At 57.3% G+C, this 22,423-nt stretch overlaps 8 protein-coding genes across 8 annotated transcripts; 5 read left to right on the top strand and 3 right to left on the bottom strand.

The window, feature by feature from the left end:
* Positions 1–73: 73 nt before the first annotated feature.
* On the top strand, positions 74–2,215 carry TRAVEDRAFT_69764 (methionine--tRNA ligase MSM1; the record flags this gene model as incomplete). The annotated part of the gene is made up of 7 exons (XM_008037198.1): positions 74–212; positions 270–463; positions 523–609; positions 662–1,161; positions 1,225–1,439; positions 1,518–1,777; positions 1,837–2,215. The coding sequence occupies 7 exons, from the start codon at positions 74–76 to the stop codon at positions 2,101–2,103; spliced, it is 1,662 nt and encodes a 553-aa protein (XP_008035389.1). The 3' UTR covers positions 2,104–2,215.
* A 2,252-nt stretch (positions 2,216–4,467) lies between these two features.
* On the bottom strand, positions 4,468–6,905 carry TRAVEDRAFT_56718 (DAHP synthetase). Its single transcript, XM_008036970.1, has 16 exons — positions 6,815–6,905; positions 6,723–6,757; positions 6,620–6,668; positions 6,466–6,564; positions 6,338–6,412; positions 6,197–6,285; positions 6,124–6,141; positions 6,027–6,071; positions 5,852–5,971; positions 5,655–5,792; positions 5,352–5,602; positions 5,235–5,296; positions 5,095–5,180; positions 4,822–5,038; positions 4,729–4,768; positions 4,468–4,676 (listed from the first exon to the last, which is right to left on the bottom strand). The coding sequence occupies exons 1-16, from the start codon at positions 6,872–6,874 to the stop codon at positions 4,570–4,572; spliced, it is 1,491 nt and encodes a 496-aa protein (XP_008035161.1). The 5' UTR covers positions 6,875–6,905; the 3' UTR covers positions 4,468–4,569.
* Positions 6,906–8,013: 1,108 nt separating this feature from the next.
* Positions 8,014–9,556, top strand: TRAVEDRAFT_44227 (uncharacterized protein; the record flags this gene model as incomplete). The annotated part of the gene is made up of 7 exons (XM_008036813.1): positions 8,014–8,548; positions 8,607–8,755; positions 8,812–8,881; positions 8,945–9,087; positions 9,145–9,183; positions 9,236–9,369; positions 9,421–9,556. 7 exons carry the CDS (start codon positions 8,014–8,016, stop codon positions 9,554–9,556), a joined length of 1,206 nt encoding a protein of 401 aa, XP_008035004.1.
* Positions 9,557–9,872: 316 nt separating this feature from the next.
* Positions 9,873–10,610, top strand: TRAVEDRAFT_162545 (uncharacterized protein; the record flags this gene model as incomplete). Its single annotated transcript, XM_008037197.1, has 2 exons — positions 9,873–10,274; positions 10,337–10,610. The coding sequence occupies one exon, from the start codon at positions 9,873–9,875 to the stop codon at positions 10,257–10,259; it is 387 nt and encodes a 128-aa protein (XP_008035388.1). The 3' UTR covers positions 10,260–10,274; positions 10,337–10,610.
* A 1,247-nt stretch (positions 10,611–11,857) lies between these two features.
* TRAVEDRAFT_34908 (uncharacterized protein) lies at positions 11,858–15,041 on the top strand (the record flags this gene model as incomplete). Its single annotated transcript, XM_008036712.1, has 3 exons — positions 11,858–12,751; positions 12,818–14,422; positions 14,475–15,041. 3 exons carry the CDS (start codon positions 11,858–11,860, stop codon positions 15,039–15,041), a joined length of 3,066 nt encoding a protein of 1,021 aa, XP_008034903.1.
* Positions 15,042–15,604: 563 nt separating this feature from the next.
* On the bottom strand, positions 15,605–19,537 carry TRAVEDRAFT_118082 (DUF625-domain-containing protein; the record flags this gene model as incomplete). Its single annotated transcript, XM_008037196.1, has 11 exons — positions 15,605–16,391; positions 16,446–16,600; positions 16,660–16,829; positions 16,886–17,059; positions 17,116–17,254; positions 17,310–18,199; positions 18,256–18,333; positions 18,387–18,483; positions 18,549–18,745; positions 18,816–18,938; positions 19,015–19,537. The coding sequence occupies 11 exons, from the start codon at positions 19,535–19,537 to the stop codon at positions 15,605–15,607; spliced, it is 3,333 nt and encodes a 1,110-aa protein (XP_008035387.1).
* A 250-nt stretch (positions 19,538–19,787) lies between these two features.
* On the top strand, positions 19,788–21,057 carry TRAVEDRAFT_44224 (DUF55-domain-containing protein; the record flags this gene model as incomplete). The annotated part of the gene is made up of 9 exons (XM_008036812.1): positions 19,788–19,856; positions 19,910–20,011; positions 20,071–20,104; positions 20,157–20,176; positions 20,224–20,248; positions 20,305–20,320; positions 20,381–20,402; positions 20,465–20,627; positions 20,687–21,057. 9 exons carry the CDS (start codon positions 19,788–19,790, stop codon positions 21,055–21,057), a joined length of 822 nt encoding a protein of 273 aa, XP_008035003.1.
* Positions 21,058–21,209: 152 nt separating this feature from the next.
* On the bottom strand, positions 21,210–22,207 carry TRAVEDRAFT_116106 (Phospholipase/carboxylesterase; the record flags this gene model as incomplete). Its single annotated transcript, XM_008037195.1, has 5 exons — positions 21,210–21,470; positions 21,535–21,784; positions 21,849–21,896; positions 21,979–22,067; positions 22,136–22,207. The coding sequence occupies 5 exons, from the start codon at positions 22,205–22,207 to the stop codon at positions 21,210–21,212; spliced, it is 720 nt and encodes a 239-aa protein (XP_008035386.1).
* Positions 22,208–22,423: the final 216 nt, after the last annotated feature.

The raw sequence follows: 22,423 nt of genomic DNA, 5'->3' as shown, positions 1-22,423 counted from the left end.
AGACTGTCGGACCGCTGGTGCGGGACGCGTCGGACAGCGCGCTCATGGTGTTGGCACTGGACCGCCGTTGCCTATGTCGATGAGGACGCTTGCCTCCATCCGCTCCGTCTCAAAACACGCACATGCTCTGAAGGTAAAACACCGGAGGTACTCCGATAATGCAGGCGTGAAGCCGTACTACGTTACGACCCCCATATTCTACCCTAATGCTGGTGAGCATCACGTACTGCACAAACCTCCGGGATCGGGGTGCTCACCGAATTCGATAGCACCACATATTGGACACCTGCACTCCTTGGTCGTCGCAGACATCTTCGCGCGTCATGCCAAACTCGTAGATCCTGGGCGGCCGGTTCGCTTCGTAACCGGTACAGACGAGCATGGATTAAAATTACAGAACGCTGCAAAGGCGAAGGGAATGGAGCCACTAGCATTCTGTGATCAGCTGAGCGAACACTTTCGCGTACGTCCTGGAGCGTGTATATCCCACGAACCTTTAACTGACATGGTGTACCAAGGTAGAACCTCACCCAGAAAGCAAACGCAACGAATACCCGCTTCCTCCGAACAACTGAACGCCAACATGCTGAGGCCGTCTCGCATCTATGGGTGAGCACGACTAACATACGTAGTCGCGAGGGTGTGCTCATTTTGTCTACAGAACGAACTGGAAGCTCGTGGGCTGATCTACAAAGGCCAGCACGCGGGTTGGTACTCCGTCTCGGACGAAACCTTCTACCCGCCTGGTCAGGTTGAGGCACGAAATCAAGATGGCGAGGAGTACTATATCTCCACCACCTCGGGATCCCGGGTCGAATGGCAGGAAGAGGAGAACTACAAGTTCCGCCTCTCTGCCTTCCAGTCTGCGCTCATCGAGCACTATACTGCACATCCCGGGGCAGTCCAGCCGCCACAGTTTCATGCTGATGTGATAAAAGCGCTGCAGGAACCACTCGAGGACCTGTCAATTTCGCGCCTGCGATCACGACTGTCCTGGGGCATTCCTGTGCCCAACGATCCGAAACACACGATATACGTGTGGATCGACGCACTCACGTGCTACCTCTCCGCCGTGGAATACCCCTGGAGCGCGACTGGTGGGAAAGGATACAGCGTAGGCTGGCCACCAGATTTGCAAGTCATTGGCAAAGACATACTCCGGTATGCATTCACCTCAAAATCCTTCCGCCCCCGTTTTCTGACACTCGGCCCCTCCATCAACAGTTTCCACGCCATCTATTTCCCTGCGATGCTCAAAGCGCTCAACCTGCCGCTTTCACGCACGCTCCTCACACATTCTCACTGGACAGTCGAACGCACGAAGATGTCCAAATCTCTCGGCAATGTTGCAGACCCCATCAAGGCAATCGACGAGATCGGCCTCGACATCGTGCGGTTCTACCTCGCGCGCGTCGGGGGCCGCTTTAAGGACGACGTGGGTCAGTCTTCATCTCCCTTACTTCTTCGTGCACCCTGCAGTGGCCGGCAATGCTAACCCGTAGGAATTTTCTCGACAGACTGGTCCGAAGAGCAGCTTCACAAGCATAGCAGGGAGATTACCTCCCTTCTCGGCAACTTGTACATGCGAGCGGCCTCCGCCAAGATCACGAAGCGTGTCTCCGGCATCCCCAAGCCCACAGTGACCGCGATATCCGAGTCCACGGCGTTCACGCCTCTCATTGCAGCCCTCAAAGGGCTCGCGCCGACGTACGAGGCGAACATGCGCAGCTTCCAGCTCGCAGACGCGGTCGATACGGTCATTCTGGCTCTTCAGGAGGTGCGTGCTTCCTTCTCACCGCCTCCCATAATCCCTGACGCGTTTTTGTGGTCCCACAGGCGAATCTCCTCATGACGCAGGCCGCGCCGTGGTCGCCAGAGACGTCCCCGGCGGTCGCAGCAGACGTACAGGCGCTCATGTTCGAGGCCCTCCGTATATGCGGCATCCTCCTGCGGCCGATTATGCCTGGCAAGGCGGACTTCCTCCTCGATTCACTCGATGTGCCCCCTGCCGAGCGCACGCTTGCAGATGCGGATTTCGGAAAGCGTAGCGTCGGGTCAGTGCGCTCAGGGGTGCGTCTGTTCGACGTGGAGAGAAAGCCGTAGAAGGGTGCCGGGCGGTAAGTGTAATTACATCTGGCGACTTGCCGTGCGTCCTTGGGCATGTTAGCACAGTATCCCCATAGGGCTGCGTGCATGAATTCACACCATTCAGACTAGCAAAGGATACCGTTTCGCATCTAGTTCCACGGATGCATTGTGCCGGAAAGGTAGTGATGTAATTCATTGCAAGATACGAAGTAGCGACGTCTACCCCCTGGTATGTCTTTTCCTACTGCACGTCGAATGGAGAAATAAAGGACAACGGACAGCGTTCGATCGCTCGCAAAGTCTCGTTCGCCCGTCATTCACGAGACCAATTGACCCGGTCCCGCTTTACCGTTGGAACGCGCATTCTCACACTTTCTTGGGACCCCACTCGGGCGACAGCCTATGCAACGACAGCGACCATGTATATCTGGGTTTTCGATACATTATAGGCCGGCGATACGCGCGACGTTCCCACTATTCACCGCCCAATCCAAGCACCGACGCCAATCCACACCGCAGCGAGCGGAACGACGAACAACACAGCCAATATATAGTCAGCTAAAGTCACTTCGAAAAATGAGCGGTATATGAGCGCACCGGTGGGCGTTCGGTTTACTCAGCGAGCTGCCTGCGCGCGACTCGGGGTGAGTCTTGACGGTCGCGCGTGTGGGCATGATGCTCTGTGAATACGGAGTGTCAGCGGCGGCAGCTCAGCTCTGGCATGGCAGACGTGGACGTTGGCAGACGTACCAGCGCCGAGAGAAGAAGGCGCACCGCGGGGAGGCGGGGCGGGTGTCGGAGCGGCCGGGAAGGGGACTGTAGGCCATGATGAGATAGGGATTCGTTGGGAGCACCGCGCTGCTTTTATGTGAGCACAAACGCTACCGCGGCACCTGGGGCGGCTCTGTTGACGTGTGGAACAGGTCATGGACACCACGATGTGGTCAGGAAGAGATGAGCTTCCCCGCTCAGCGACGGAGCGCGGCGGTCACGATGGGCTGCCGCAGCGCAGGCGAAGCAGGGCGTGGGGTCGTGCCGCGAGCAGGTGAGTGGATGCGACAGGTATAGACGTGCTGCGGTAGATTAATGCAAACCTTCTGCCACTTGTGGCATGTCTATGCTCTTAGGAGAGACTTCGAGAGCACGCAGGACGGCGCATGGGTGGTGCATCGATAGCTTCGGCCGGAGAAGGCTATGTCACCATCCAATATTGCCAGGGCCAGGCCCGCGAGAGTGTCCAGAGCCGGTTTGCATGGATCTTCGCAAGGTCATGGGGGTCGTTGGGCGGTCGTGTGGAAGAGCGGGAACGGCCAGCTACTGCTAGTCACTAGCTGAACGTTAACTCCGCGTAACTGTAAACGGACTCGAGCGTGATCGTTCCTACATGCGGTCACGGGATGCAGAAAGGCGACGCGTCGAGGCGAGGTCGGTGTTGCTAGCTGGGAGGTAGAGGGGCTGGTCCGCCTACTTGCCTTGGCATGGCATGAAGGTACGAGCGAAGAAAATGGCCATATTGTGGGTGATAGTTTTATAGCCAGGCTGCTTCACGCCGGCTACGTTGCGCGCAACAGTCTACACGAGTACAACGCTAACACAACTTGAACTGATCGGTGCAATAGGGTAAATTTGCATGAGTAGGCGTGGCCGAAATCGTCAGGTTGTGCTTCAAAATGCTCACCGACCTGCGCCAAGAGATGTTGTTGAGCCACATCAACCGTGTCTTGCCAGACACTACGCACTGTGTGCTAGGAATAGGTGAAGCTAGCTCGTTTCTCCCCGACGAGCAGAGACATACGCCTAGATGTCGGTCCTGTCGGGCACCCTTAGGAACGAGCGCAGCCAAGGCGGGGCTGCGGGGAGCAGAGCATCGGGGAAAAGGCCGGGGAAGAAAGACCAGTTGAGCATGGTGTGGTTGAGGACAGTGAGAAAGGTGAGTTGGTAGTGCGGGACCCGATATCAAGGCTGGCTGCTTTTATGGATGTCCAGCCAGCGCCGCAGCACTCGAGGCTCGAGGAGAAGTCGCCGCATCCCTTAGAGTATCGGTCATGGTTCACTGCAGAATAACGTAAATGCCCTTCGTAAGTGTGCTGTTTAGCATAGGTTCCCATGAAACCATCGCAGCCAGCACGAAGGCACGCTTCGGATTCTCAAATGAGCTAGTGCACGCCTGTGAGGAGAACTTGTGAGTAATGCAGCAAGCCTGCAATAATTTGCGTGAGTGAACGTACGAGCTGCGGTAGACCCCAAGTTCTGTGACGGGTGAGCTAGCTTTCGCGTACGTTTGAACTGCTTAGGGAACTTGGTTGACGTTGTACAGACTTTGCGCACACGTGCACAGGTGTACGGAGAGTCAGCGCTGAGCGCTGAGATGCTAGAAATCTGGGGACCCGGCTAGGCCGAGGTTGAAACGTGTTGAACGCCGCGTATGTTACGCTGATATTACATTGATACAACTGCGATTGTCGAGCATGGCCTTCACTTTTAGGCCAACTTGCGGCCTCCCAACTCAGAGTAGAGCACGTCGCCGTATGACCTGTTGCTACCCGTGCGCTCCTTCTTGAAGTGGTCGGAGATCAAGAACGCCACGTCTATCACATTATGAGCATGCAACACTTATACGCGACCCGGTGGTGCACTCACCGAGAGATTGCTCGAAGTTCAGGCGCGGATCACAGAACGACTGCATGGCGCGTCAATAACTAAACAGCGCTGTACATGTTTCTTGGGACGAACCTGGTAGCGCAGAGGCAGCTGGTCCTCGCTGAGACGCATGCTGCCGCCCAGGCACTCGGTTACGCTGAACCCATCCTCGGCGAGCTCGCCAGTGAACTCGAGGCTGACGCCGTTGAGGTGCGAGCCGCACTCTGCGTGGATGCGCAGGCACGCGGTCAATTCGCTGATGATTGTGCCAAAGTTGCGTGTCTTGAGCCCGGATGCGGACGTCAGAGTGCTGGAAGGCGAGCGTGAGCGACCATCGGGTATGGGTCAAGGAGGGTTTCTGCTCACTTTCCGTGCATGGGGTCGGAGATCCAGATGACCGGGTGTCCCGACTCCTGTACTGCGCGAATATGTCCGGCGAGGTTGTCCTCCACCTGCCAGATTGGTTAAGGACCAACGTAAGGCGCGAAGGTGCAAGTGAGACCTACCTTGCCTGCACCGTAGCGAGTGATCAATGTGACCTTGCCGCTCTCCCTGTCGGGATTCACGACTACAGAAAGTTAGTCAGTGTTTGCGCTATGCAGATGTCACCGTTATCTACTCACTGTTCAACAGGCGCACGAGCTCGTCAGCCTTCATGCTAGGCCCGACCTTGACACCGATGGGGTTGCGGATGCCGCGGAAGTACTCGACGTGTGCTCCGTCAATTTGTCTGGTCCTGTCACCGATCCAGAGAAAATGGGCAGATGTGTTATAGTGAACCTTCGGGGAGGATCCCTGCGGAGATCCGAGCGATGAGGGGATGCGGAATTCGCGCGTCATGGCTTCCTCGAAGTCGAGCATGAGGCCCTCGTGGCTGGAACGGCGTCAGCATAACGAGGGAGAGTGAATGCTGATGCAACACCGACCTGGTGTAGAAGTCGACTTCACCGAGCGCGCCGCGGCCGCCGCCCTGCTCGTAGCTCACGGTCTCTTTGCCAAGGCCGATTGTGCGCGTGAAGCCCAGGGCGTCCGAAAGACCCTCCGTGATGCGCTCAAACTCTTCTCTATAGTGTGCGGTTCATACGAATGAGGTTTCTTGTAATTCTGTCCTGGGTGGACGTACCTCAAAGCGGGAGAGCGGACATGAGTGAGGGACCAGTCCTGGGGATGATGCAAAGACGCGAATCCAGATGTGAGTAGACTCCGGACATGGTTGAGCGTCGCGGTGGAGTGGAAGTATGCGCTATGCCGAACGGTGAGTTTTGAGGGAAACATTTGTCACGACTGTCCTATTTTACCTGAGCATACGATCCGGGTCTGGTGTGCGATCATTGGGGTCAAGACTTTCAGAGCAAGTCAGCACGTTCATCCGTTAATGGAAGCCAGTACACCTACCCGTTCACGTTGTCGCCTCTGTGGAGGGTTCATGAGCCGTAGTGACCAATGATTTCAGCTCATGACGGCCTACCGGAAACTTGGGACTTCACGATCACCAATCTTCTCGACCGGGCTACTCCTGGGTTTCGCATATTGCCCGGCAATACGCCCAATGCGCACCTATACCATAGATTCATCCCTCTGCACATGTCGTCAGGTGATTGAAACTTACTACGGGCTTGCGGGCACCCCATACGACGATGAGAGAGAAAGACAGAATGAGTCCTATTTTCGCGGAGATGTTTTCCTATGGGATTATTTGAGTAAAGTATATGCAGCACAGTGAATATCGAACTTCACCTGCGTGCAGGCGTCAAAGCTCTCCGCACAGTCACCTGCATGGAGCAGGAAGGCTTCGTTTTGCTGCACTTGACTGAGTTGATGCCGAAGCCTCTCGATCTGCATAGAGGTTCCTAACCGATATTCTCTGACATCCTTCGGGGTATCACCGCACCTCTGAGGGTGAGACTAGGGGAGGCAATGTCTGAATTTTGCCGAGGACCCTGGAGTGAGGTTGAGAGGTGTCCCCCATACGATCGCCCCGTTGCGTGACTCACTTGTCCAGTTTCTCGCGATCAGGGTAAACCACATCCTTGGTGACGCGCATGTAAGAACAGGTCCCTCATAGCTCTAGCGGCGTACAACTCACTTGCGCTGCATGCTTGCTCCTCCAAGAGCTCGGAGACCACGCTGCGGAGGTGTTGGCCATTGCCGGTAGGTGTTTTCAGATAGCAAGCCGCTAGGATGTATGCTGAGACAAATCGCACTGTTTGTAATGCAGAGGTGGATGCAGTGCAATGGCGAGAGAGCAAGTCACGAAAGCCCACGGACTCATCTCGATGGCGGCTCAATAGATGGAGGCCAGAGTCCATTTCGATCTAATCTTATCTTCTAACGTTACGCCTTGGTGGCGTAGATAGGCTCTCGTCCCTCACAGTCCTCGTGCTCTCGAACTCCCACCATGTTCAACGCAATCGATGCCTCCCCTATTTTGCTCTATCTCAATCTCTTTTCCTCCGGATGATGGGCAATATTCTTCACGCAAGAAGAGGAAACGCTCTATGTTACTCCACTTTTGCAACTTATGGTAACAAGTTCTCCGGAAACATGCACTGAGTACACATTCAACATGTCAGCGCTGGTGAAAGGACCAATTTTCAGTCGGGATTATCACGAGGTACGCTGTGTATGGTGCCTATGCTTGTAGTCTCTTATACTGAAGTGTTTTGTAGCATGAATGTTCGTTGCCTTCGCCGTGCCAACCTACCAGTGGCATGGCGGTGGCTTGTTCTGGCGTGCCTCATGAGCAAATGATTGATTCAAAGTACATCAACCTGCTGCTACGCAAATTTCCCCCCATTCCTACAAGACGTCTATACTCTCTCAGCTTAAGACGACCAACCTACTCCGTGCCTCTCATTCACGGCCAAGCTGCTATTCAATGTAATAGAATTGGACGCAACTGTCCGTCGGTCCGTCCGGTATCGTGCAGATGGTCTAAGGTCCGTGTTCCTATCCATCGCGAATACCGCTTCTCGAGGAAGTCGCATCACGCGCATAGCCTGCGTTGCATACATCCAATGTATTGCTACGCTCAGCTGAAGGTGAGTTACGTGACACTGCCGCGACCGCTCGCCGCCGTTCCTCGAATGACCTCCTAGACCTTCGAACTCCCCTCATACGACGTTGCACTTGCAGATCGAGGTTGAATGCTATTCTTCATATCACTCATGAGTCTGCAGATCACCCCAAGTACTTCGCCCTTCGGGACGAGGCAGCCGGGCCCTGCGTATGTCCTTTAAAGCACCCCACATGAGGGGATGTGATCGAAAGACTCGTCTCTGCGCCATGCTTCACCTCCTGCGGGCTTTGTTCTTCCTGGTGTTTCTTGGGTCTGCAAATGCGGCGGCGCCCACAAGGTGCGACGTGTCGCAGGCTCAACTGCCAAAGCCCTCCGACTTCCCTATCATCGACACTCTGCCAGACCCGTTCACGTTCCGGCTGTCTAACCGCCGCGTCAGCTCGCGCGCCGACTGGGAATGCCGCCGAGAGGAGCTCATGATGCTCGTGCAGCAATACCTCTACGGCTTCTATCCCGACCACTCTCGCGAGCGGGTCGTGGCTCGGAGGTCGAGAGACAACCTGACGATCAATGTCTTCGTCGACGGCAAGTCGGCCAGCTTCCCCGCGATCTTGACCTTCCCGCCGAGGAATGCGACGCATGCTGGACGGGTACCAGTCATGATCAACCCGGGCTCCATTGACAACGGGCCGTTCCTGGACTCGGGCGTCGCCCTCGCTACGTTCGACGTCAGCACCGTCGCAGTTGACTCGACAGCTCGAACGGGGGCATTCTGGACGCTATACGACGACCGTGATATCGGTACGTTATCTCTACCAATAATGTGGGCTGTGCATGGTGACGCAGGTCATGGACGCAGGCACTTTGACGGCATGGGCGTGGGCTCACCACCGGATCCTGGACGCGATAGAGCAAGTTGCTCCAGAGGTGGACACAGCTCGTGTGGGGGTTATCGGTTGCTCGCGCTTTGGCAAGTCTGCCCTTGCGGCAGGCATATTCGACAAAAGAGTAGGGTCATATATCGCACGAGTCTCTTCATACGCGGGTTAACACTATACTCTTAGATCAAGCTCTCGCTCCCCTTGTCGAGCGGCGCAGAGGGCATCGGGCCATGGCGCTACTACTATGAGAGTCGTGAGTATCGCACACCAAGCCAGCTCCCTTATACCATTCCTGATGCGTCCATTCCGCCTGTAGAAGGCGCAGCGGAGAGAATCAACAACATCTTTGGCGGGTTTCCGTACTGGAGCAACACCGTACTGGGCGAGTTTGTCAACATTCCCGGGAACTCTTCCCGACTCCCGTTCGACGCGCATGAATTGGTGTCGCTCATCGCACCGGTGGGTGCTCCGCCCCTCCTTCGAGACGCTAACAATTGACCAATGCCCCTGCTGTAGCGGGCAGTACTCTGGGATGAAGGGCAGGAGGACTGGTGGGTGAGTACTTGTTTCCCCGTAGTACTTCACACAACGCTGAGCACGTTGTCAGATCAACCCCGAAGGCTCGATCAGCGTGACACACGGCGGGGCGAAGGTTGTCTTCGATTGGCTCGGTGCGGGCGAGAATATCGGAGTCCATGTCCGTCATCCGCCGGATGATGGCCACTGCGGCGATACTGGATAGTGAGGGCTTTGCAGCATCGCAGTGGACATTCTGCTGACCTTGCCGTGTAGTTCTGTAGTACAGCCATTCGTGCGCAAGGTCTTCTTCGGCACGCCGACGCAGGTGAACTTTAGCGACATATCGCCCTTTCCCGCGCACCCGGAGGCGTACCCATGGGCGACGGCCACGCCGAAGGTACACCTCTAATGACCAAACGAATCAAAAGAGAGATCGAAAGTCGAGAGTTGCCAGGTCAAAGACGAGCCGGTGTATCTGTGATAGCTCACTCCATCCGATCAGGATACAAAAAGCATCCCCTTGTTTGCGTCGGTGAATGTTCTAGGAAACCCACGAAAATATATTGTTCTTGGAAATATGGAGTTGAACTTGAACTTGACGCGAACGCGCGCGGATGCAGCAGCCGGGCGTTTATACATTACATCATCGCTATGCACTATGTCCTCACCATGGCCTGACCGGGCGCAGCTTGTCTCTTGAACTCGAGCCACTGCATACCGCATCTATGACCGTCTCAGCTCAACCGTCTGGGAAGCCTCCGACACCACCGCCTGCATACTCGGAGCATCCAGCTCCTCAGCAGCACCTCTCGCCAAATCAATCAACTTCTGCTAGCCCAAACACCTCCGTCGGTCCACCGCTCCCCTTTCCCGCACATGCAGGCTATGGCCCGACACCTATACTAGCCCAGCAAACGCAACTACTGCCGTACTATGACCCTCGCTCGCCGTATGCAATGGCAGAGGCATCGTCGCGCGCACGATGGCGATTCATCGAGGCAGTCCTGTGGGCGGTCATCATACTGTCTGCCGTGAGCTTCGTGACGGGCTGGGAGATTCAGATGATGATGGCCAGGGGTGCTAGGGTGGAGCCGGGGGCATACGAGAGGTAGAGTCTGAGAAATACAGTGAGTTGAACTGTCGTTGCAATGACATACTTTGCCGTCTCAAGCTGACCTCGCTTGCCCAGCGGATCATACCACACCTTTCCCAACTACTCTTTACGCCTGCTGATGATTTCTCATGATGAGGACCTGGTTCGACCTGTTGATTCGTTGTTGATCACGCGCTCTCCTATATGCCTTTGTACACGCCGTCCTGCCCTTACATACATACCTCGCAACGCGAACCTTTCGTATAATTGTCTTTACTGCTACGATCACCATTACGGACCGCTAGCCATAGCTATCAGAAGGCGTGGTGGAAAGGCGGTCTGGGGGAGGATGGAGTCGCGTCTAATTAATACAACACGCTGTCGAATACAAGGCGTGCGATATGGAGACGAGCTAGACTGACAACGTTGCAAGGCGGACCGGGGCTCAAAGAAAGAACGGAGAACGGCCATTCCTTCGGCAGATCTGGAATATCACCGTGAAGGGCCGTTCGCGTGGGCCCACGAGAGCGTCCAAGCTTGGCTTCCGCCCGTTCCTTCGCTCTTTCTTCCACCATCCTCTCTCTTGCTCTCAGCCTTTTTCCACCCATGTTCACTCGCTGTCTGGTCTCGCTCGAGCTTTCTGCTACTCTGCACGGCTATGGCTGACGATCTTTCAACGTCAAAGTTTGTTTGCCAAACACGCAAAACCATTGTCGTCCGCACAATGGGCCGCTGGATGTACGCGTCCCCCCACTGAGGGGCACAATGACGACGCCCACCGGCTGGTGGTGCACAAGCGCTGGTGAGTGCAGGGTTTCGGATCACGTGGGGCTTTGTTTGGACGAAATAAGGTTAGGTTTGTACACGGAAGATGGCCCAATGAGGAAAAAGTGGTCTGTGCGTGGGAAGAAGCCGCTGGCTGAATGGGGAGGTTGTCCAGTCCGGGGGTCCGGCCGCCCGCCTTCTGACCCACACCCCCTCGATCAGAGCCTCTGCTCGTCGCCAGCCACAGCGAGCGCACCCCTCTCCTCGCTGCCCTCCTCGTCCCCCGACTCGCCCTATCTATTGCTCACTGCTGCCATCTCCCCTCGCTGCAACCTGCACTGCTCTAAACAACCCTGCGTCACTCGCTCGTTCAACCCCATTCGCACGCGTCGCGCATCCTCTCCAGCCCGCACGTCGCCCCCTCCTACTCTACCACCACCAGCCGCTATAGTCTTCGCCTGTCTGTATTTATAACGACGGCCACACGCGTTTCCCCTGCTCCGCTCTCCTCGTCGCCTTCCTGGCTGTTGATGTTCTGAACCTGTCTCTCGCTTTTCATCGTCCACTCTTCCTGGCCCCATCGCCCTTCCCTGCTCGTACTCTACTGTTGTTCCTTTGTTTATCATGACCTCCTCCATCGCAGCACGCCGACCGGCGCCCTACACTCCTGCCAACCAGTCATCCGACGAGGGCTATCTCAATCGGTCCCTCCTTGACAACATCGACGCTCAGGGGGACGCAGAGCCCGTGTCCTCATCAGACTCCGAAGCAGCCGGCGCGTCAGGCCCCGTATTCGGATCGCTGTCCACAGCATCTTCCCTAGGCTCTCCTTCTCTCCCGTACCACCTCACCATGCAAACTCTCGCCCCCCCTCGCGCGGATTCTCCCAACAATCACACACACTCCCACCAGTACAAGCCACCACAGCACTCCACAGACCCGTTCGCTCAAGGATCACAAAACAATACCACGCACGCAATGTACAACAGCATGAACAGCATCGGCCTCCCCAGCTCCGACTACTCCCTATCCCCTGCTGAGCCTGATGCTCTTAATTTCTCTACCAAGGTCAACGGGAGCTTTGCTTCTGCTCCGTTCCGGACGTCGACCGCCTTCACACAAGCATTTGCCAACCGCCAGCGACACACAGCCCCCTTCCGCGATACCTCCTCCAACTTTGCTTCCTCTGCCTACCCTCCGACCAACGAACTGTTCGGAGGTGTCCAAAATTCGATGTCCCACATGACGCCGTCCCAATCTCAACTCCTCCCTCACGGTCTCGAGACGTTGCACCATCCTCCAAGAGGTTTTGACCCCTCCGCCGGTTCGCAGGTCAACGGAGGAGTACCCATCAACGGCATCTCCCAGAGCAAGCAGCTTTCGTTCGGCTCAGAGATATTCCGACAGGGATACGACTCTACACCCACCTTACTGCAGCAGAAGCCATCGGGCGGCGTTACCGGCGGACAGGGTCTGTTACAGAACGGGCAGGCCATCCAGCTTCCTCACCAATCGAACGGACAAGCGGCCTTCCATGGCTCTTTCACCAACGGGCTGGGGAACCACTCCTTAGGTCATGGACCGCTCGCTCAGCCGCAGTACGGTGCAGGACCCCCGGGTGGCGTTCAAGGGAATGGGACGACGAGCGCCCCGAACCCGAATCCGACGAACGGTCCCGTCCCCAACTCTCAGGCACAGGAGGAGATCTCCACCATTTTCGTCGTGGGCTTCCCAGACGACATGTCGGTACGTGCTTCTATCATGCCGCTCATGTGGATTTTCGGACGCTGACACCTGCTGCCTCATCATCAGGAGCGCGAGTTCCAGAACATGTTCACGTTCTCCTCGGGATTCGAAGCGGCCACACTCAAGATTCCTAACAAGGAGTCTACGTCGTACGCGAACAGCGCCGGTCAGAATGGGCGCGCTCCCGGACTCTCCATGCCATTCGGCGGGAGCAACGACCCCTACAATCTCGTTACCATGAACCAGGGTGGTGTCCTGATCGACGGCGGCAGGGACGGGTCTATGACGTCGTGGCCGGTCCCTAGCTCCGCCGAAGACGGTCATTTCGTGCAGTCTAACATGCCAATGCAGCCCCCGCGCAAGCAGATCATCGGGTTCGCGAAATTCCGCACGCGGGCCGATGCTCTCCAGGCGCGTGATGTCCTCCAGGGTCGTCGGGTGGACGTGGAGAAGGGCGCTGTTCTCAAGGCCGAGATGGCGAAGAAGAACCTGCACACCAAGCGTGGCCCCGGCGTGGGACCCGCAGGCCTTCCTGCGTTCCAGGGTGGTATTCCGGGCGCAGGCGCTCCGGATAACCTGTCGGGCATGCAGGGCCTCACCTCCCCGGGCGAAGCGCTCGCTCCGCGGGACAAGCAGCCCGGTGCGCTCAACGGGATGGGCGTCGACATCAATGGCTTTGCACACCGCCGTGACCGGTTGTTCGATGGCCGCGATGACGAGGATCGCGAGCGTCGGCGGGACTTTGCCTCCTTGAGCCTCGGTGGGTTCAACACTCGTGGGCCACGAGAGCGCGCCGAAGAAGACGAACGGGAGCGCGAAAGGAAGCGCAGGGAGAAGGAGAAGGAAGCCACGCGCCTGCGCCAGAACTCCTTCGCTTTCGAGGCCTTCCACTCCGTGCCGCAACAAATGGTCCGGCAGGGGACGAACTCCGTCCTATCTGCTGAGAGCGGGATGGGCTTGCCGTCCGAAGGTCTCACAAGCCCGTGGGGCAACTTGCGGGACGTCAGTGCTTCTGCAGCTCTGCGGAAGATGGGTTTACCGCAACACCATCTCACCGGTCTTCCTGCTCGTCCACAGTCCCCACCGGGCTTGCAGACGTCTCCCCCGATGCAGGAAGCGCTGGCCAATCTCTCTGTCCCCTTCACAGCATCTTCCCAGAACGGTTCGGTGCCAGGCAGCCGCAGCGCGCAGTTCTCCCCGGAGAGCAACCCAGCGTCTCTTCCGATGCACCCCTCCCTCCCCACACGGCCTCGCCCTCAGTCACCCAGCAGCGAGCCGCAGCCCCACCAGAACCTTTCCGGTCCTTTTGGGCAGATCTCCACCTCTTTGCCGAACTCGGCAACGTCTAGCGTCAGCGGTTCGCAGAGTGGACACGAAGACGAGCTCGTCAAGTCAGTTGGAGCCCTTGCAGTGTCTACTCAGTCAGGGTCCACATCGCCCCAGCTCCCGTCACCTGCGTCTGGCGCGAGCTCCGGCACAGGTCGGAGTGGAAGCGATCACAACCCCCCAATCAACACGCTCTACGTTGGGAACTTGCCAACTTCCACGTCGCCAGGTGGTTATACCCTCAGTTTCCTTGAGGATCGCTTGCGGGATCTGTTCTCGAAGCAGCTGGGCTATCGCAAGCTCTGCTTCCGGCAGAAAAGCAATGGCCCGATGTGCTTCATCGAGGTACGTTCTATGCAATTCACTTGAGGTCGGCAGCATGCTAACATCATTATAGTTCGAGACCGTGGAGTACGCGACGAAGGCGCTGAACGAGTTGTACGGCGACAGCCTCAACGGCCTGGTCAGGAATGGCGGCATCCGTCTGTCGTACAGCAAGAACCCTTTGGGCGTGAGGACGCCGAACAGCGGTGGGAGCGGTCCATCTTTGCAGCAACAGCAGCAGCTTAGCCGTGAGCCACTGCAGGAGGCCAATCGTGACTTCGGGGAGATCTTCGCTCGCCACACCGACTCTGCCGACACGATTCGGGCTATTCGTCGCGACACGTCTGGCATGACCTCGCCAACCTCCTCCTACCACTACACGACGTCGCCCCCGCCTCCGCGCTTCTTCTCCCCTCCTCCCGGGGTGTTTAACGGCGTCTTCCCCACCTCTACCTCATTCCCTCGTGCCAACCCGCAGGGGTATGGCTTGGGCTCGAGCAGTAGCAGCACGTTCTCTCCTTTCGGCATCCCTCATTCTTCGATACCCGATCAGCCCAGCGCTGAGGCCTCCAGCAACGACCATATCGCACACCCACTTACCCCGGCGGCAGCCAATGTAGAGGCTAGCCTCGTCGGCTGATGACTCCACCACGTTCGCACTCGCAATTCTCCCTGCATGTACCAATTATGTGAACTCATCCGCGATATCGTCTCCCGCATATTTACCCGTCTCGTACATCCCTGGACGTTCACCAGTCTCCGGCCGCATCTCGTGCACTCTCTCATCCTCTGTTCATCCGTTACATTTGGCTTCCCCCACACCCCAGCTCTATAAATGAATTCTACAGATACATATAGTGTCCCTTCACCCACGCCGGTAGTATCCCTTAGTTCCCCCGCCCCCGAGTTGCGTTATTCGTCTGCATAAAGTACCGTTTCCTCTTGCTCCGTTGTCCTGCATTTTGCATACATGCTGTTCTGCTAGCTCACCTGGGTACATAGCACGCTTTTGTTCCACATCATATGTATACTACTATTTGCGCGCGTACGAGCCCATCTTCCAAGCCTCAAGCAGTGTGCAGAGAGAGCGTTGAACAACATGAATCAGTATGGCGAAGTTCTACAACATGCATGTGTATCAACATACGGAGACCAGTACTAGCTAATACGAAACGAAATCCAGCATAGACCAAGTGTCCCTTCCTAACCATTGTCGCCGTCCTTCGTGCCCGTACTTGAAGGACTCGTCGACGACGGCGAGGAGTTTGCCACCGCTGCTCCCACCACCCCGATCTTCAGCTTGAACTTCTTCGGGCCCTCCTCCGCACCCTTCACCGGGACGAGCTTCGCAGCTCCGGTCGAAGGGTCGTTGTCAGGATTTGGCGAAGATGGGCTGGGCGTGGGGCGTTTCGCCTTGTTCGCCAGCCGCTCGAGCAGCTCGTCATCGTCGTCGTCTCGCGGACGCTTGCTGCGCAGGCCGCCCTCGGGCATCCCAGCGGGCGGGCTCGACGCAAGGAGCGAGGATGGGGCGCCTTTCGAGAGCGCCTCCATGATATCGCCGTCCTCCTCAGGCGAGAGTGGCGACTTGAGCGCGGACACTTGTCGATACGACATGCGCGGGCTTGCTGGGGGCGCGTCTGACGATGATGGTGATGGTACCGGGGGCGCGACGGGGACGAAGCAGCCGCGCGTGGGCATCAAGGGGGCGGCGTTCTCGACGGCCACGTCGTCGCCCTCGTCGTAGTCCACGAGACTCCCGAGCGGCGGCATGCGCTGCGGGGCGCCGTTGAACTGCTTCGGCGACGAGCGAACGGGGATGTTCGTCCGCCCGGAGGAACGCCTGATGCGCCTGCCGAGGCCGCGTGGTGGCGGGGTGCTGACGATGGGTATTGACTCTTCCTCGTCGTCGTCCGCGTTGAAGTAGTCCTCCTCGGCCGAGTCCGGGAACTTGCCTTGGCCCCAACCGCGTTGGGGAGTACCTGTCGGCAGTCTGCGAGGACACGTCAGGAGGGGAAAGGAGACAGGCGTGAGGTCGTAGACGTACTTCTCGACCTTCTCCACCGGAGGAGGCTCGTTGTTCATCTCCCATCGCGCGATGAAGTCCTTGAACCTCTCTGCTACGAGCGGCGACCCCGCGAGGGTCCGCACTAGGTCCTCGTGCTTCGTCATACAATGGTGGATGAGGTCTTTCATGTTTTCCTAGGCGTTACACTGCGATTAGTACATGGTGCCGTAAAGCAAACACATATTAAACGCACTCGTCGCATATAGTCGAAGAACTCAAGACATGATGAGCTCAAGAGGTTATCGCGCTTCGACTCGCGCAGGGTCAGCTCCAGGATGGGCTTAAAGACATCGTGCTTGATTAGGTGCTTGAAGATATTGCCATTTTTCAGGCGGAGGCATACGCGGAAGAAGCGGAATGCAGCTGTCCAGATCGAGAGCGTCAGAGCTGTATTCCCTTCTATATGTTGTGATGCGTACCTAGACGTAGATGCTTGTCCTTGGAGCGGAGGAGGCTCGCAACGCGGGGGGCAACGTTGGAGGAGAGGATGAAGAAGTGACTGCGGAAGGAGTGTTGCAATGTGAAGTTCGAGAGCAGGTCGCACAGGTATAGCAGGAGGTTCGTCTTTTCTCGGGTAAGGACCAAACTGGGATCTGCGTCGCCATGAGTTTCTCAGGTTTGTAGAGTACGGAAGAGCATCTGAGCGCACCTGGGATATCCTTGTACTCGGGTACGTCGTGGACTGTTCGAAACAGCACGTCGATGCAGAACTTGTAGAAGTAGTCCAAGAACTTCTCAATTCCCGGGTCGTCCTTGACACGCTGTTGCAGCAGCTTGATGCCGAGATTCTGCGACAGACTTGCTTAACGACCTACGAGTCTGGGCATAAGAAAGAATGCTCACCGGCGTATCTGCAGGGTCATTTGTCGCCATCTCCAGCAGTTGCCTCAACGCTTCTCCGACCAAACTCTGCACTGCCAAGTCGCGGCTCCGCACAAGGACCTTGCACATGAGCATGAGGACGGTCTCCTTGTCTCGCACGTTCTTCCCGTTCGCCTTCTCACGCTCCATCGTCCCCAACTGCTTGAGCACATGCCCGCGTACGCCATTCAAGTCGTACTCGAGCAGCGCCATGAGGATCTCTCCGGAGGCAGCGATCATCTGCCGGCCCTGCTCCTCTGTTTCTGACTGCGAAAGACCCCATTGGACAGCGAAGACGAGCCCGCGGTCGACAAGCACTCGGAACAGTTGTAATCGTGCGGGGAGTTGCACGTTCTTACCCATTGCGCAGAGCTGCTGGATCAGGAAAACGACCTCTCGTCGTCGTGTGAGCTCCTCCGGGGACAAGCCCTTGTTGGCCGCCACTACCGTCTCGGCATGGCCGTTGGGCTGAACGACGCCGTTCGGTTTCGCGTCCGACGACGGGTCGATGTCCATCTTGTCCGAGGCCTCCTGCTCCTTTCGCGCTTCCGTGTTCTTTGGCGGGAAACCGAGAAGGACAAGCAGGTCGTCGTCCATGAACATGCCGGCAATCTCGCGGAGGAACAACTGGTCGTTCTGGACGTGGTTGATGATGTCGATTTGGTTGAAGATGATGGACGAGTTTAGCACGTTGAATGTCGAGTCGTCAATGGCACGCGCGAGCACGACGTCTTTGAGGAACTGCAACCGGTATGTGTGGTGGATTTTGCGCTGGATGGTCTCGTCCCGGATGGTGATGGGTTGGTGGAAGCGCGAGGTCTCGCGGAGGAAGTCCCGGTAGTTGGCCTTGTAGTTGGGGAATTCGGGGTCGTCTGTACAGTAGGATTAGGATGGCGTACGATACATGAATTATGCTGAAGCCACGGACATTCGAGTATACCAACGACGCCCATAAAGATATCGTCGTCCAGTATATGCTCATACAGACTATGTTCGTTCAGTAGGACTGTAGCCGTGACTTGAGCAACGAAGCCACGGGCAAAGAATGGGATAACATACGGATGGTCTGCATACAGCTGAACAGTGCGTGCAGATCTGAAAGACTCTCCAAGTCCTCGGACTGGCTGAAGACGTCGATCAAACCCTTGATGTAATCCTAGGAAATGCCCGAAGAACATGATTTGGGTGAACCCACTGCCAAATTTGAAAGAATATACACACCTCGTTCTGAATGTACTCGCATACACGCTCCTTTACCAGCGCTGTCCGTGCCAGGGTCTTGATTACAGTGTCGATCTCCCCTATGATACCCATCTGCGGCTGCGGCAAGCGACCTGACCGGATAATGTTGGCGGTAGTAAGAGACGTCTCGGGTCCTTCAGGGCCGATCAATGGCGAGGACGTCAGGGCCATGTCTTCTGAGGGGTAATGTGGAATTAATGAGGTCAATCAACGAGCCTCACGCCATAGTAGGATTTCCGTGCTGACCGCTCGTGTTCATATGCCTTTGAACCTCTTCAATGAAGTGCCACACCTCCGCGCAACCCTCCGGGTCCTGAAAGCTAAGAGCGTAGTCGACGCCGTCAGGCTCTGTCCAGACAATCAAGGTCTCTGCGGCGCGCGTACCCACGGTTAGCGACCGAGCTGCAACACGCGTCCCTGACGCGTAGATAGACTTATCACGCACCTTGTTGTCGTTGGTACACATCGTTCGCCCGTATGGTGGTGGTCAGAATGATGCGGTTGAAGTCCTCCTCGGCGCGCGCGATGAGCAGCGCTTCGTTGTCCTGGAAGTCGCCGAAGCAAAACGCGGTCCCCTGGTCGACCCAGCGGGAGCCGATGAGCTCGTACACCTTGACGCGTTTCAGCTCGTGGCTATCGTCCTCCGCCCACTGCTGCGAGTCATCGGAGGTGACCGAGGACTGCTCGGCGTCCACGACCTCGACGTGCTCCGCGCCCGAGGGCCCCGCGACGGGCTCGCCCGACGAGCCCGGTCCCGCGCCGTCGGCGGGCCCCGTCGCGCTCACATCCTGCGCCGTCTGCACAGATTCGACGCGTGACTCATTCTCAGCAGGCTCGGAGGGCGCATCGGGCTCGCGAGACGGCTCTTGAGGCCCGGATGGGCCTGGTTGGGAAGGTGGCTGTTCTGCAGGCAAAGCGGGCGGAGAGACGGTCTGAGTGGAGGAGCTGGCAGCGTGGACGCTGCTCATTGCCAGAGACGACGGCGCCCAGAGGTGGTAGGCGCAAGCGAGGGAGCGAGGCGGGCGGAGGAGGATACACGGTGCGGAGGGCGGGAGGATGGAGGGCGTTGATGTCTGAGGCGAGGCGTGTTGTCCGCTGTTTGCTGCACGCTCCGCCAGCTTCGTCACTCTCACTGCGAGTGCCCTCCGCGTCTACCCACAACGCCTCTTCGTCCTCCCGCGCAACCCTTCGCGTTTGTCGCCCACACCTCTGCCAAACATGCCCGCAAAACACTGGCTTATGAAAGCCGAGCCCGACGAACGCATCGTCAAAGGAAAGGACGTCAAGGTGCGCGTTTCGCCGGTGGCTATATGCGCGCGCGTCTCGAGCCAAACGCGCAGTTCAGCGTGGACGACTTCGAGTCCGTGAAGACGACGCCTTGGGAGGGGGTGCGCAATGCAGAGGCTAGAAACCTGATGAAAGAGATGAAGGTCGGCGACAAGGTGCGTGCGGGAGCTCTACTTTGTCAACGCCGTTGCCAAGTGTGGCTGAATCCGCGTAGGTGTTGTTTTACCACTCAAACTGCAAGAGCCCAGGTGCGCCCCGGCGACTTCTACCTTACGTAGGCGACTGCTTAATCTATTCCAGGCATCGCGGGCTTCGCAGAGGTGTGTTCGCATGCAGCTCATGTGCATACATGCTGATGATCTTGCAGGTCTCGAAAGAAGCCTATCCTGATTGTGAGTGTTCGCACTCTTCTTCCGTTCTCCGCGTGCAAACGTATAGGATACGAGAGATACGGCCTGGGACCCGTGAGTCGTCTTCCCGAACTTGTGTAAATCGTCGCTCAATCCCTCTACGGCCAATCACAGTGCACATCCCTACTACGATGCTGTAGGTTCGGCCCGACTGGTGACGCGCGCGCAGTTTGAGCTGAAACATCCTCTGTCCATCAGAAGACCGACAAGGAGAACCCAAAGTGGTACATGGTTGACGTGACCTTCGTCCGGCGCGCATCACATTTCGTGCCACTTTCCCTCTTGCGGGGTATCGCGGCTGCATCGGAACCACCAGAAGAGGTTGCCTACATCGGAGACGATGGCATGAAAGCGGTCCAAGGTACGTAGGGTAGCGATCACCCGAAGATCATCTATCGAGCTGCTGTATCACACCCATAGGCATGGCATTGGTCACAAGAGGCAGGCTGAGCGTGCAAAGGGTAGAGGAGGCAACCTGGAAAGTGGTTGAAAAGCTCGCTGAGCGTGGCGGATGGGTGGAAGGCGCCGCGAAAGCAGGAAAGGGCAAGACTGCAGCTAAGTCGGGGCCGAAGGCCAAGGGTCGACAAAAGGTACCAAGGAAGAAGGCGTCCGAGGACGCGAGCGAGGAACCCGAGGACGACCCTGCAGAAGGGGTTGTAAGCGAAGCGGATCAACCTGTGCCTGGACCTGCAGGCGGGACGACTCCGAAGAACCAGACAGGGCGGAAGCGCAAAGTTAGTGATGCTGAAGTTGATCCAATGCCTCGGCGTTCGACTCGGGCGCGCAAGTAGCCCTCTTCGCGCATGATATCCTGTACAGTATGTTGCTCGTGTATGTACATACCCAGTGCCGCTTGTGTAGGAGTATACCAGCCTCGGATCCATCACATATGGATAAAATACCTAGCTTACATCCGTCCGAACGTCATTCCCGACCCGTGCAGTCACTCCTGCGCGGGCAGCACCTTCTGCAGGAAGGTCTTCAGATCCTGCAGCTCCTGATCGTTGGCGGAGTGCGCCAGCATGTCGTATGCGTGCCATTCGATGCCGCCCTCGAGCACCTTGTCGGGCGAGACCAGCGTCTTCAGTCCGAGCTCGCCCTTGATGAACTCGATGGATGCCGTCGCGCGGTCGAAACGGACGATCTGATCAGACTTGCCGTGACCCCAAAAGACGGGTAGCTTCTTCGCGTGGTCGTTCAGCATCTACCGACATCGACGCAGTGAGTAACTATCACGCCCTTCCACTGGCTAGCCAAGGTGAACTTACGACTTTGACCTTGTTACGGAGGCCCAGCCATCCGCTGAGGACAGCGACACCCGCGAGCCGTCTCTCGGTCGTGAGGCCGGTGAAGAGCGACATCGCGGCGCCCTGCGAGAACCCGCCGAGGACGATACGGTCCGCGGGGATACCCGCGTCCACTTCGGCGGTGATAAGCTGGTTGAGCGCGTGCGCGGTCTTGAGTATGCCCGCCTCATCTTCGCGCGCATTGATCGAGCCGAACTCGAAGACATCAAACCTGCGCCACCGGATGAGTGGGTGAGTTTATGGCGGGCGGGCTGTGGCGACGGGACGAAACGCACCAGCCGGGCATCAACATGCCCCCGTTGGCAGTGATTTGGATCTTCGGTCTGTATGCGAAGGCTCGTCAGAAGGGTCACGGTGCACGCTGTTGGAGATGCAGACCGAGAGGTAGAGGAAATGGCTACTCACGCGTGAGGCATAATCCATTTGACGTGCGGCATTTCGCTCGCAAACATATCAGCGACGGGCTTCCATCCAAAGCCGGAGTCTCCGAGGCCCTACAGACGGTAAAATTTTCGTATGTCAGCATCCTACATCGACTAGGAGTCGGAGAGACATGACGAACATGAACGAAGATGATGGTGGCGGTGTGCTTAGCCCGGGGAGCGACGGTCAAGACCTTGAGAGCTGCAGCCATGTCTTCTACAGCTTGCGAAGTCCGATTCCTAGAGATTGTTCTGCTGAAGTACCAGGCGAGAAGGAGTGCGGCACAGAGGGAGAGGGTACGGAGAGAGAGCATGCACGTCTTGAGTTTAAGTACGCTGATTCGATCCGCGATCGAGCGCGTCGCGTCGCGGACATACAAATAGGCGCTTGGTGTACCACTGCTCGGTTTGCTGCCCCACCATCTCGT

The sequence above is a fragment of the Trametes versicolor genome (genome assembly GCF_000271585.1).
Source record: "Trametes versicolor FP-101664 SS1 unplaced genomic scaffold TRAVEscaffold_3, whole genome shotgun sequence".
In the NCBI taxonomy this organism is placed as follows: domain Eukaryota; kingdom Fungi; phylum Basidiomycota; class Agaricomycetes; order Polyporales; family Polyporaceae; genus Trametes; species Trametes versicolor.
This window is presented reverse-complemented; position numbering and strand designations above follow the sequence as displayed.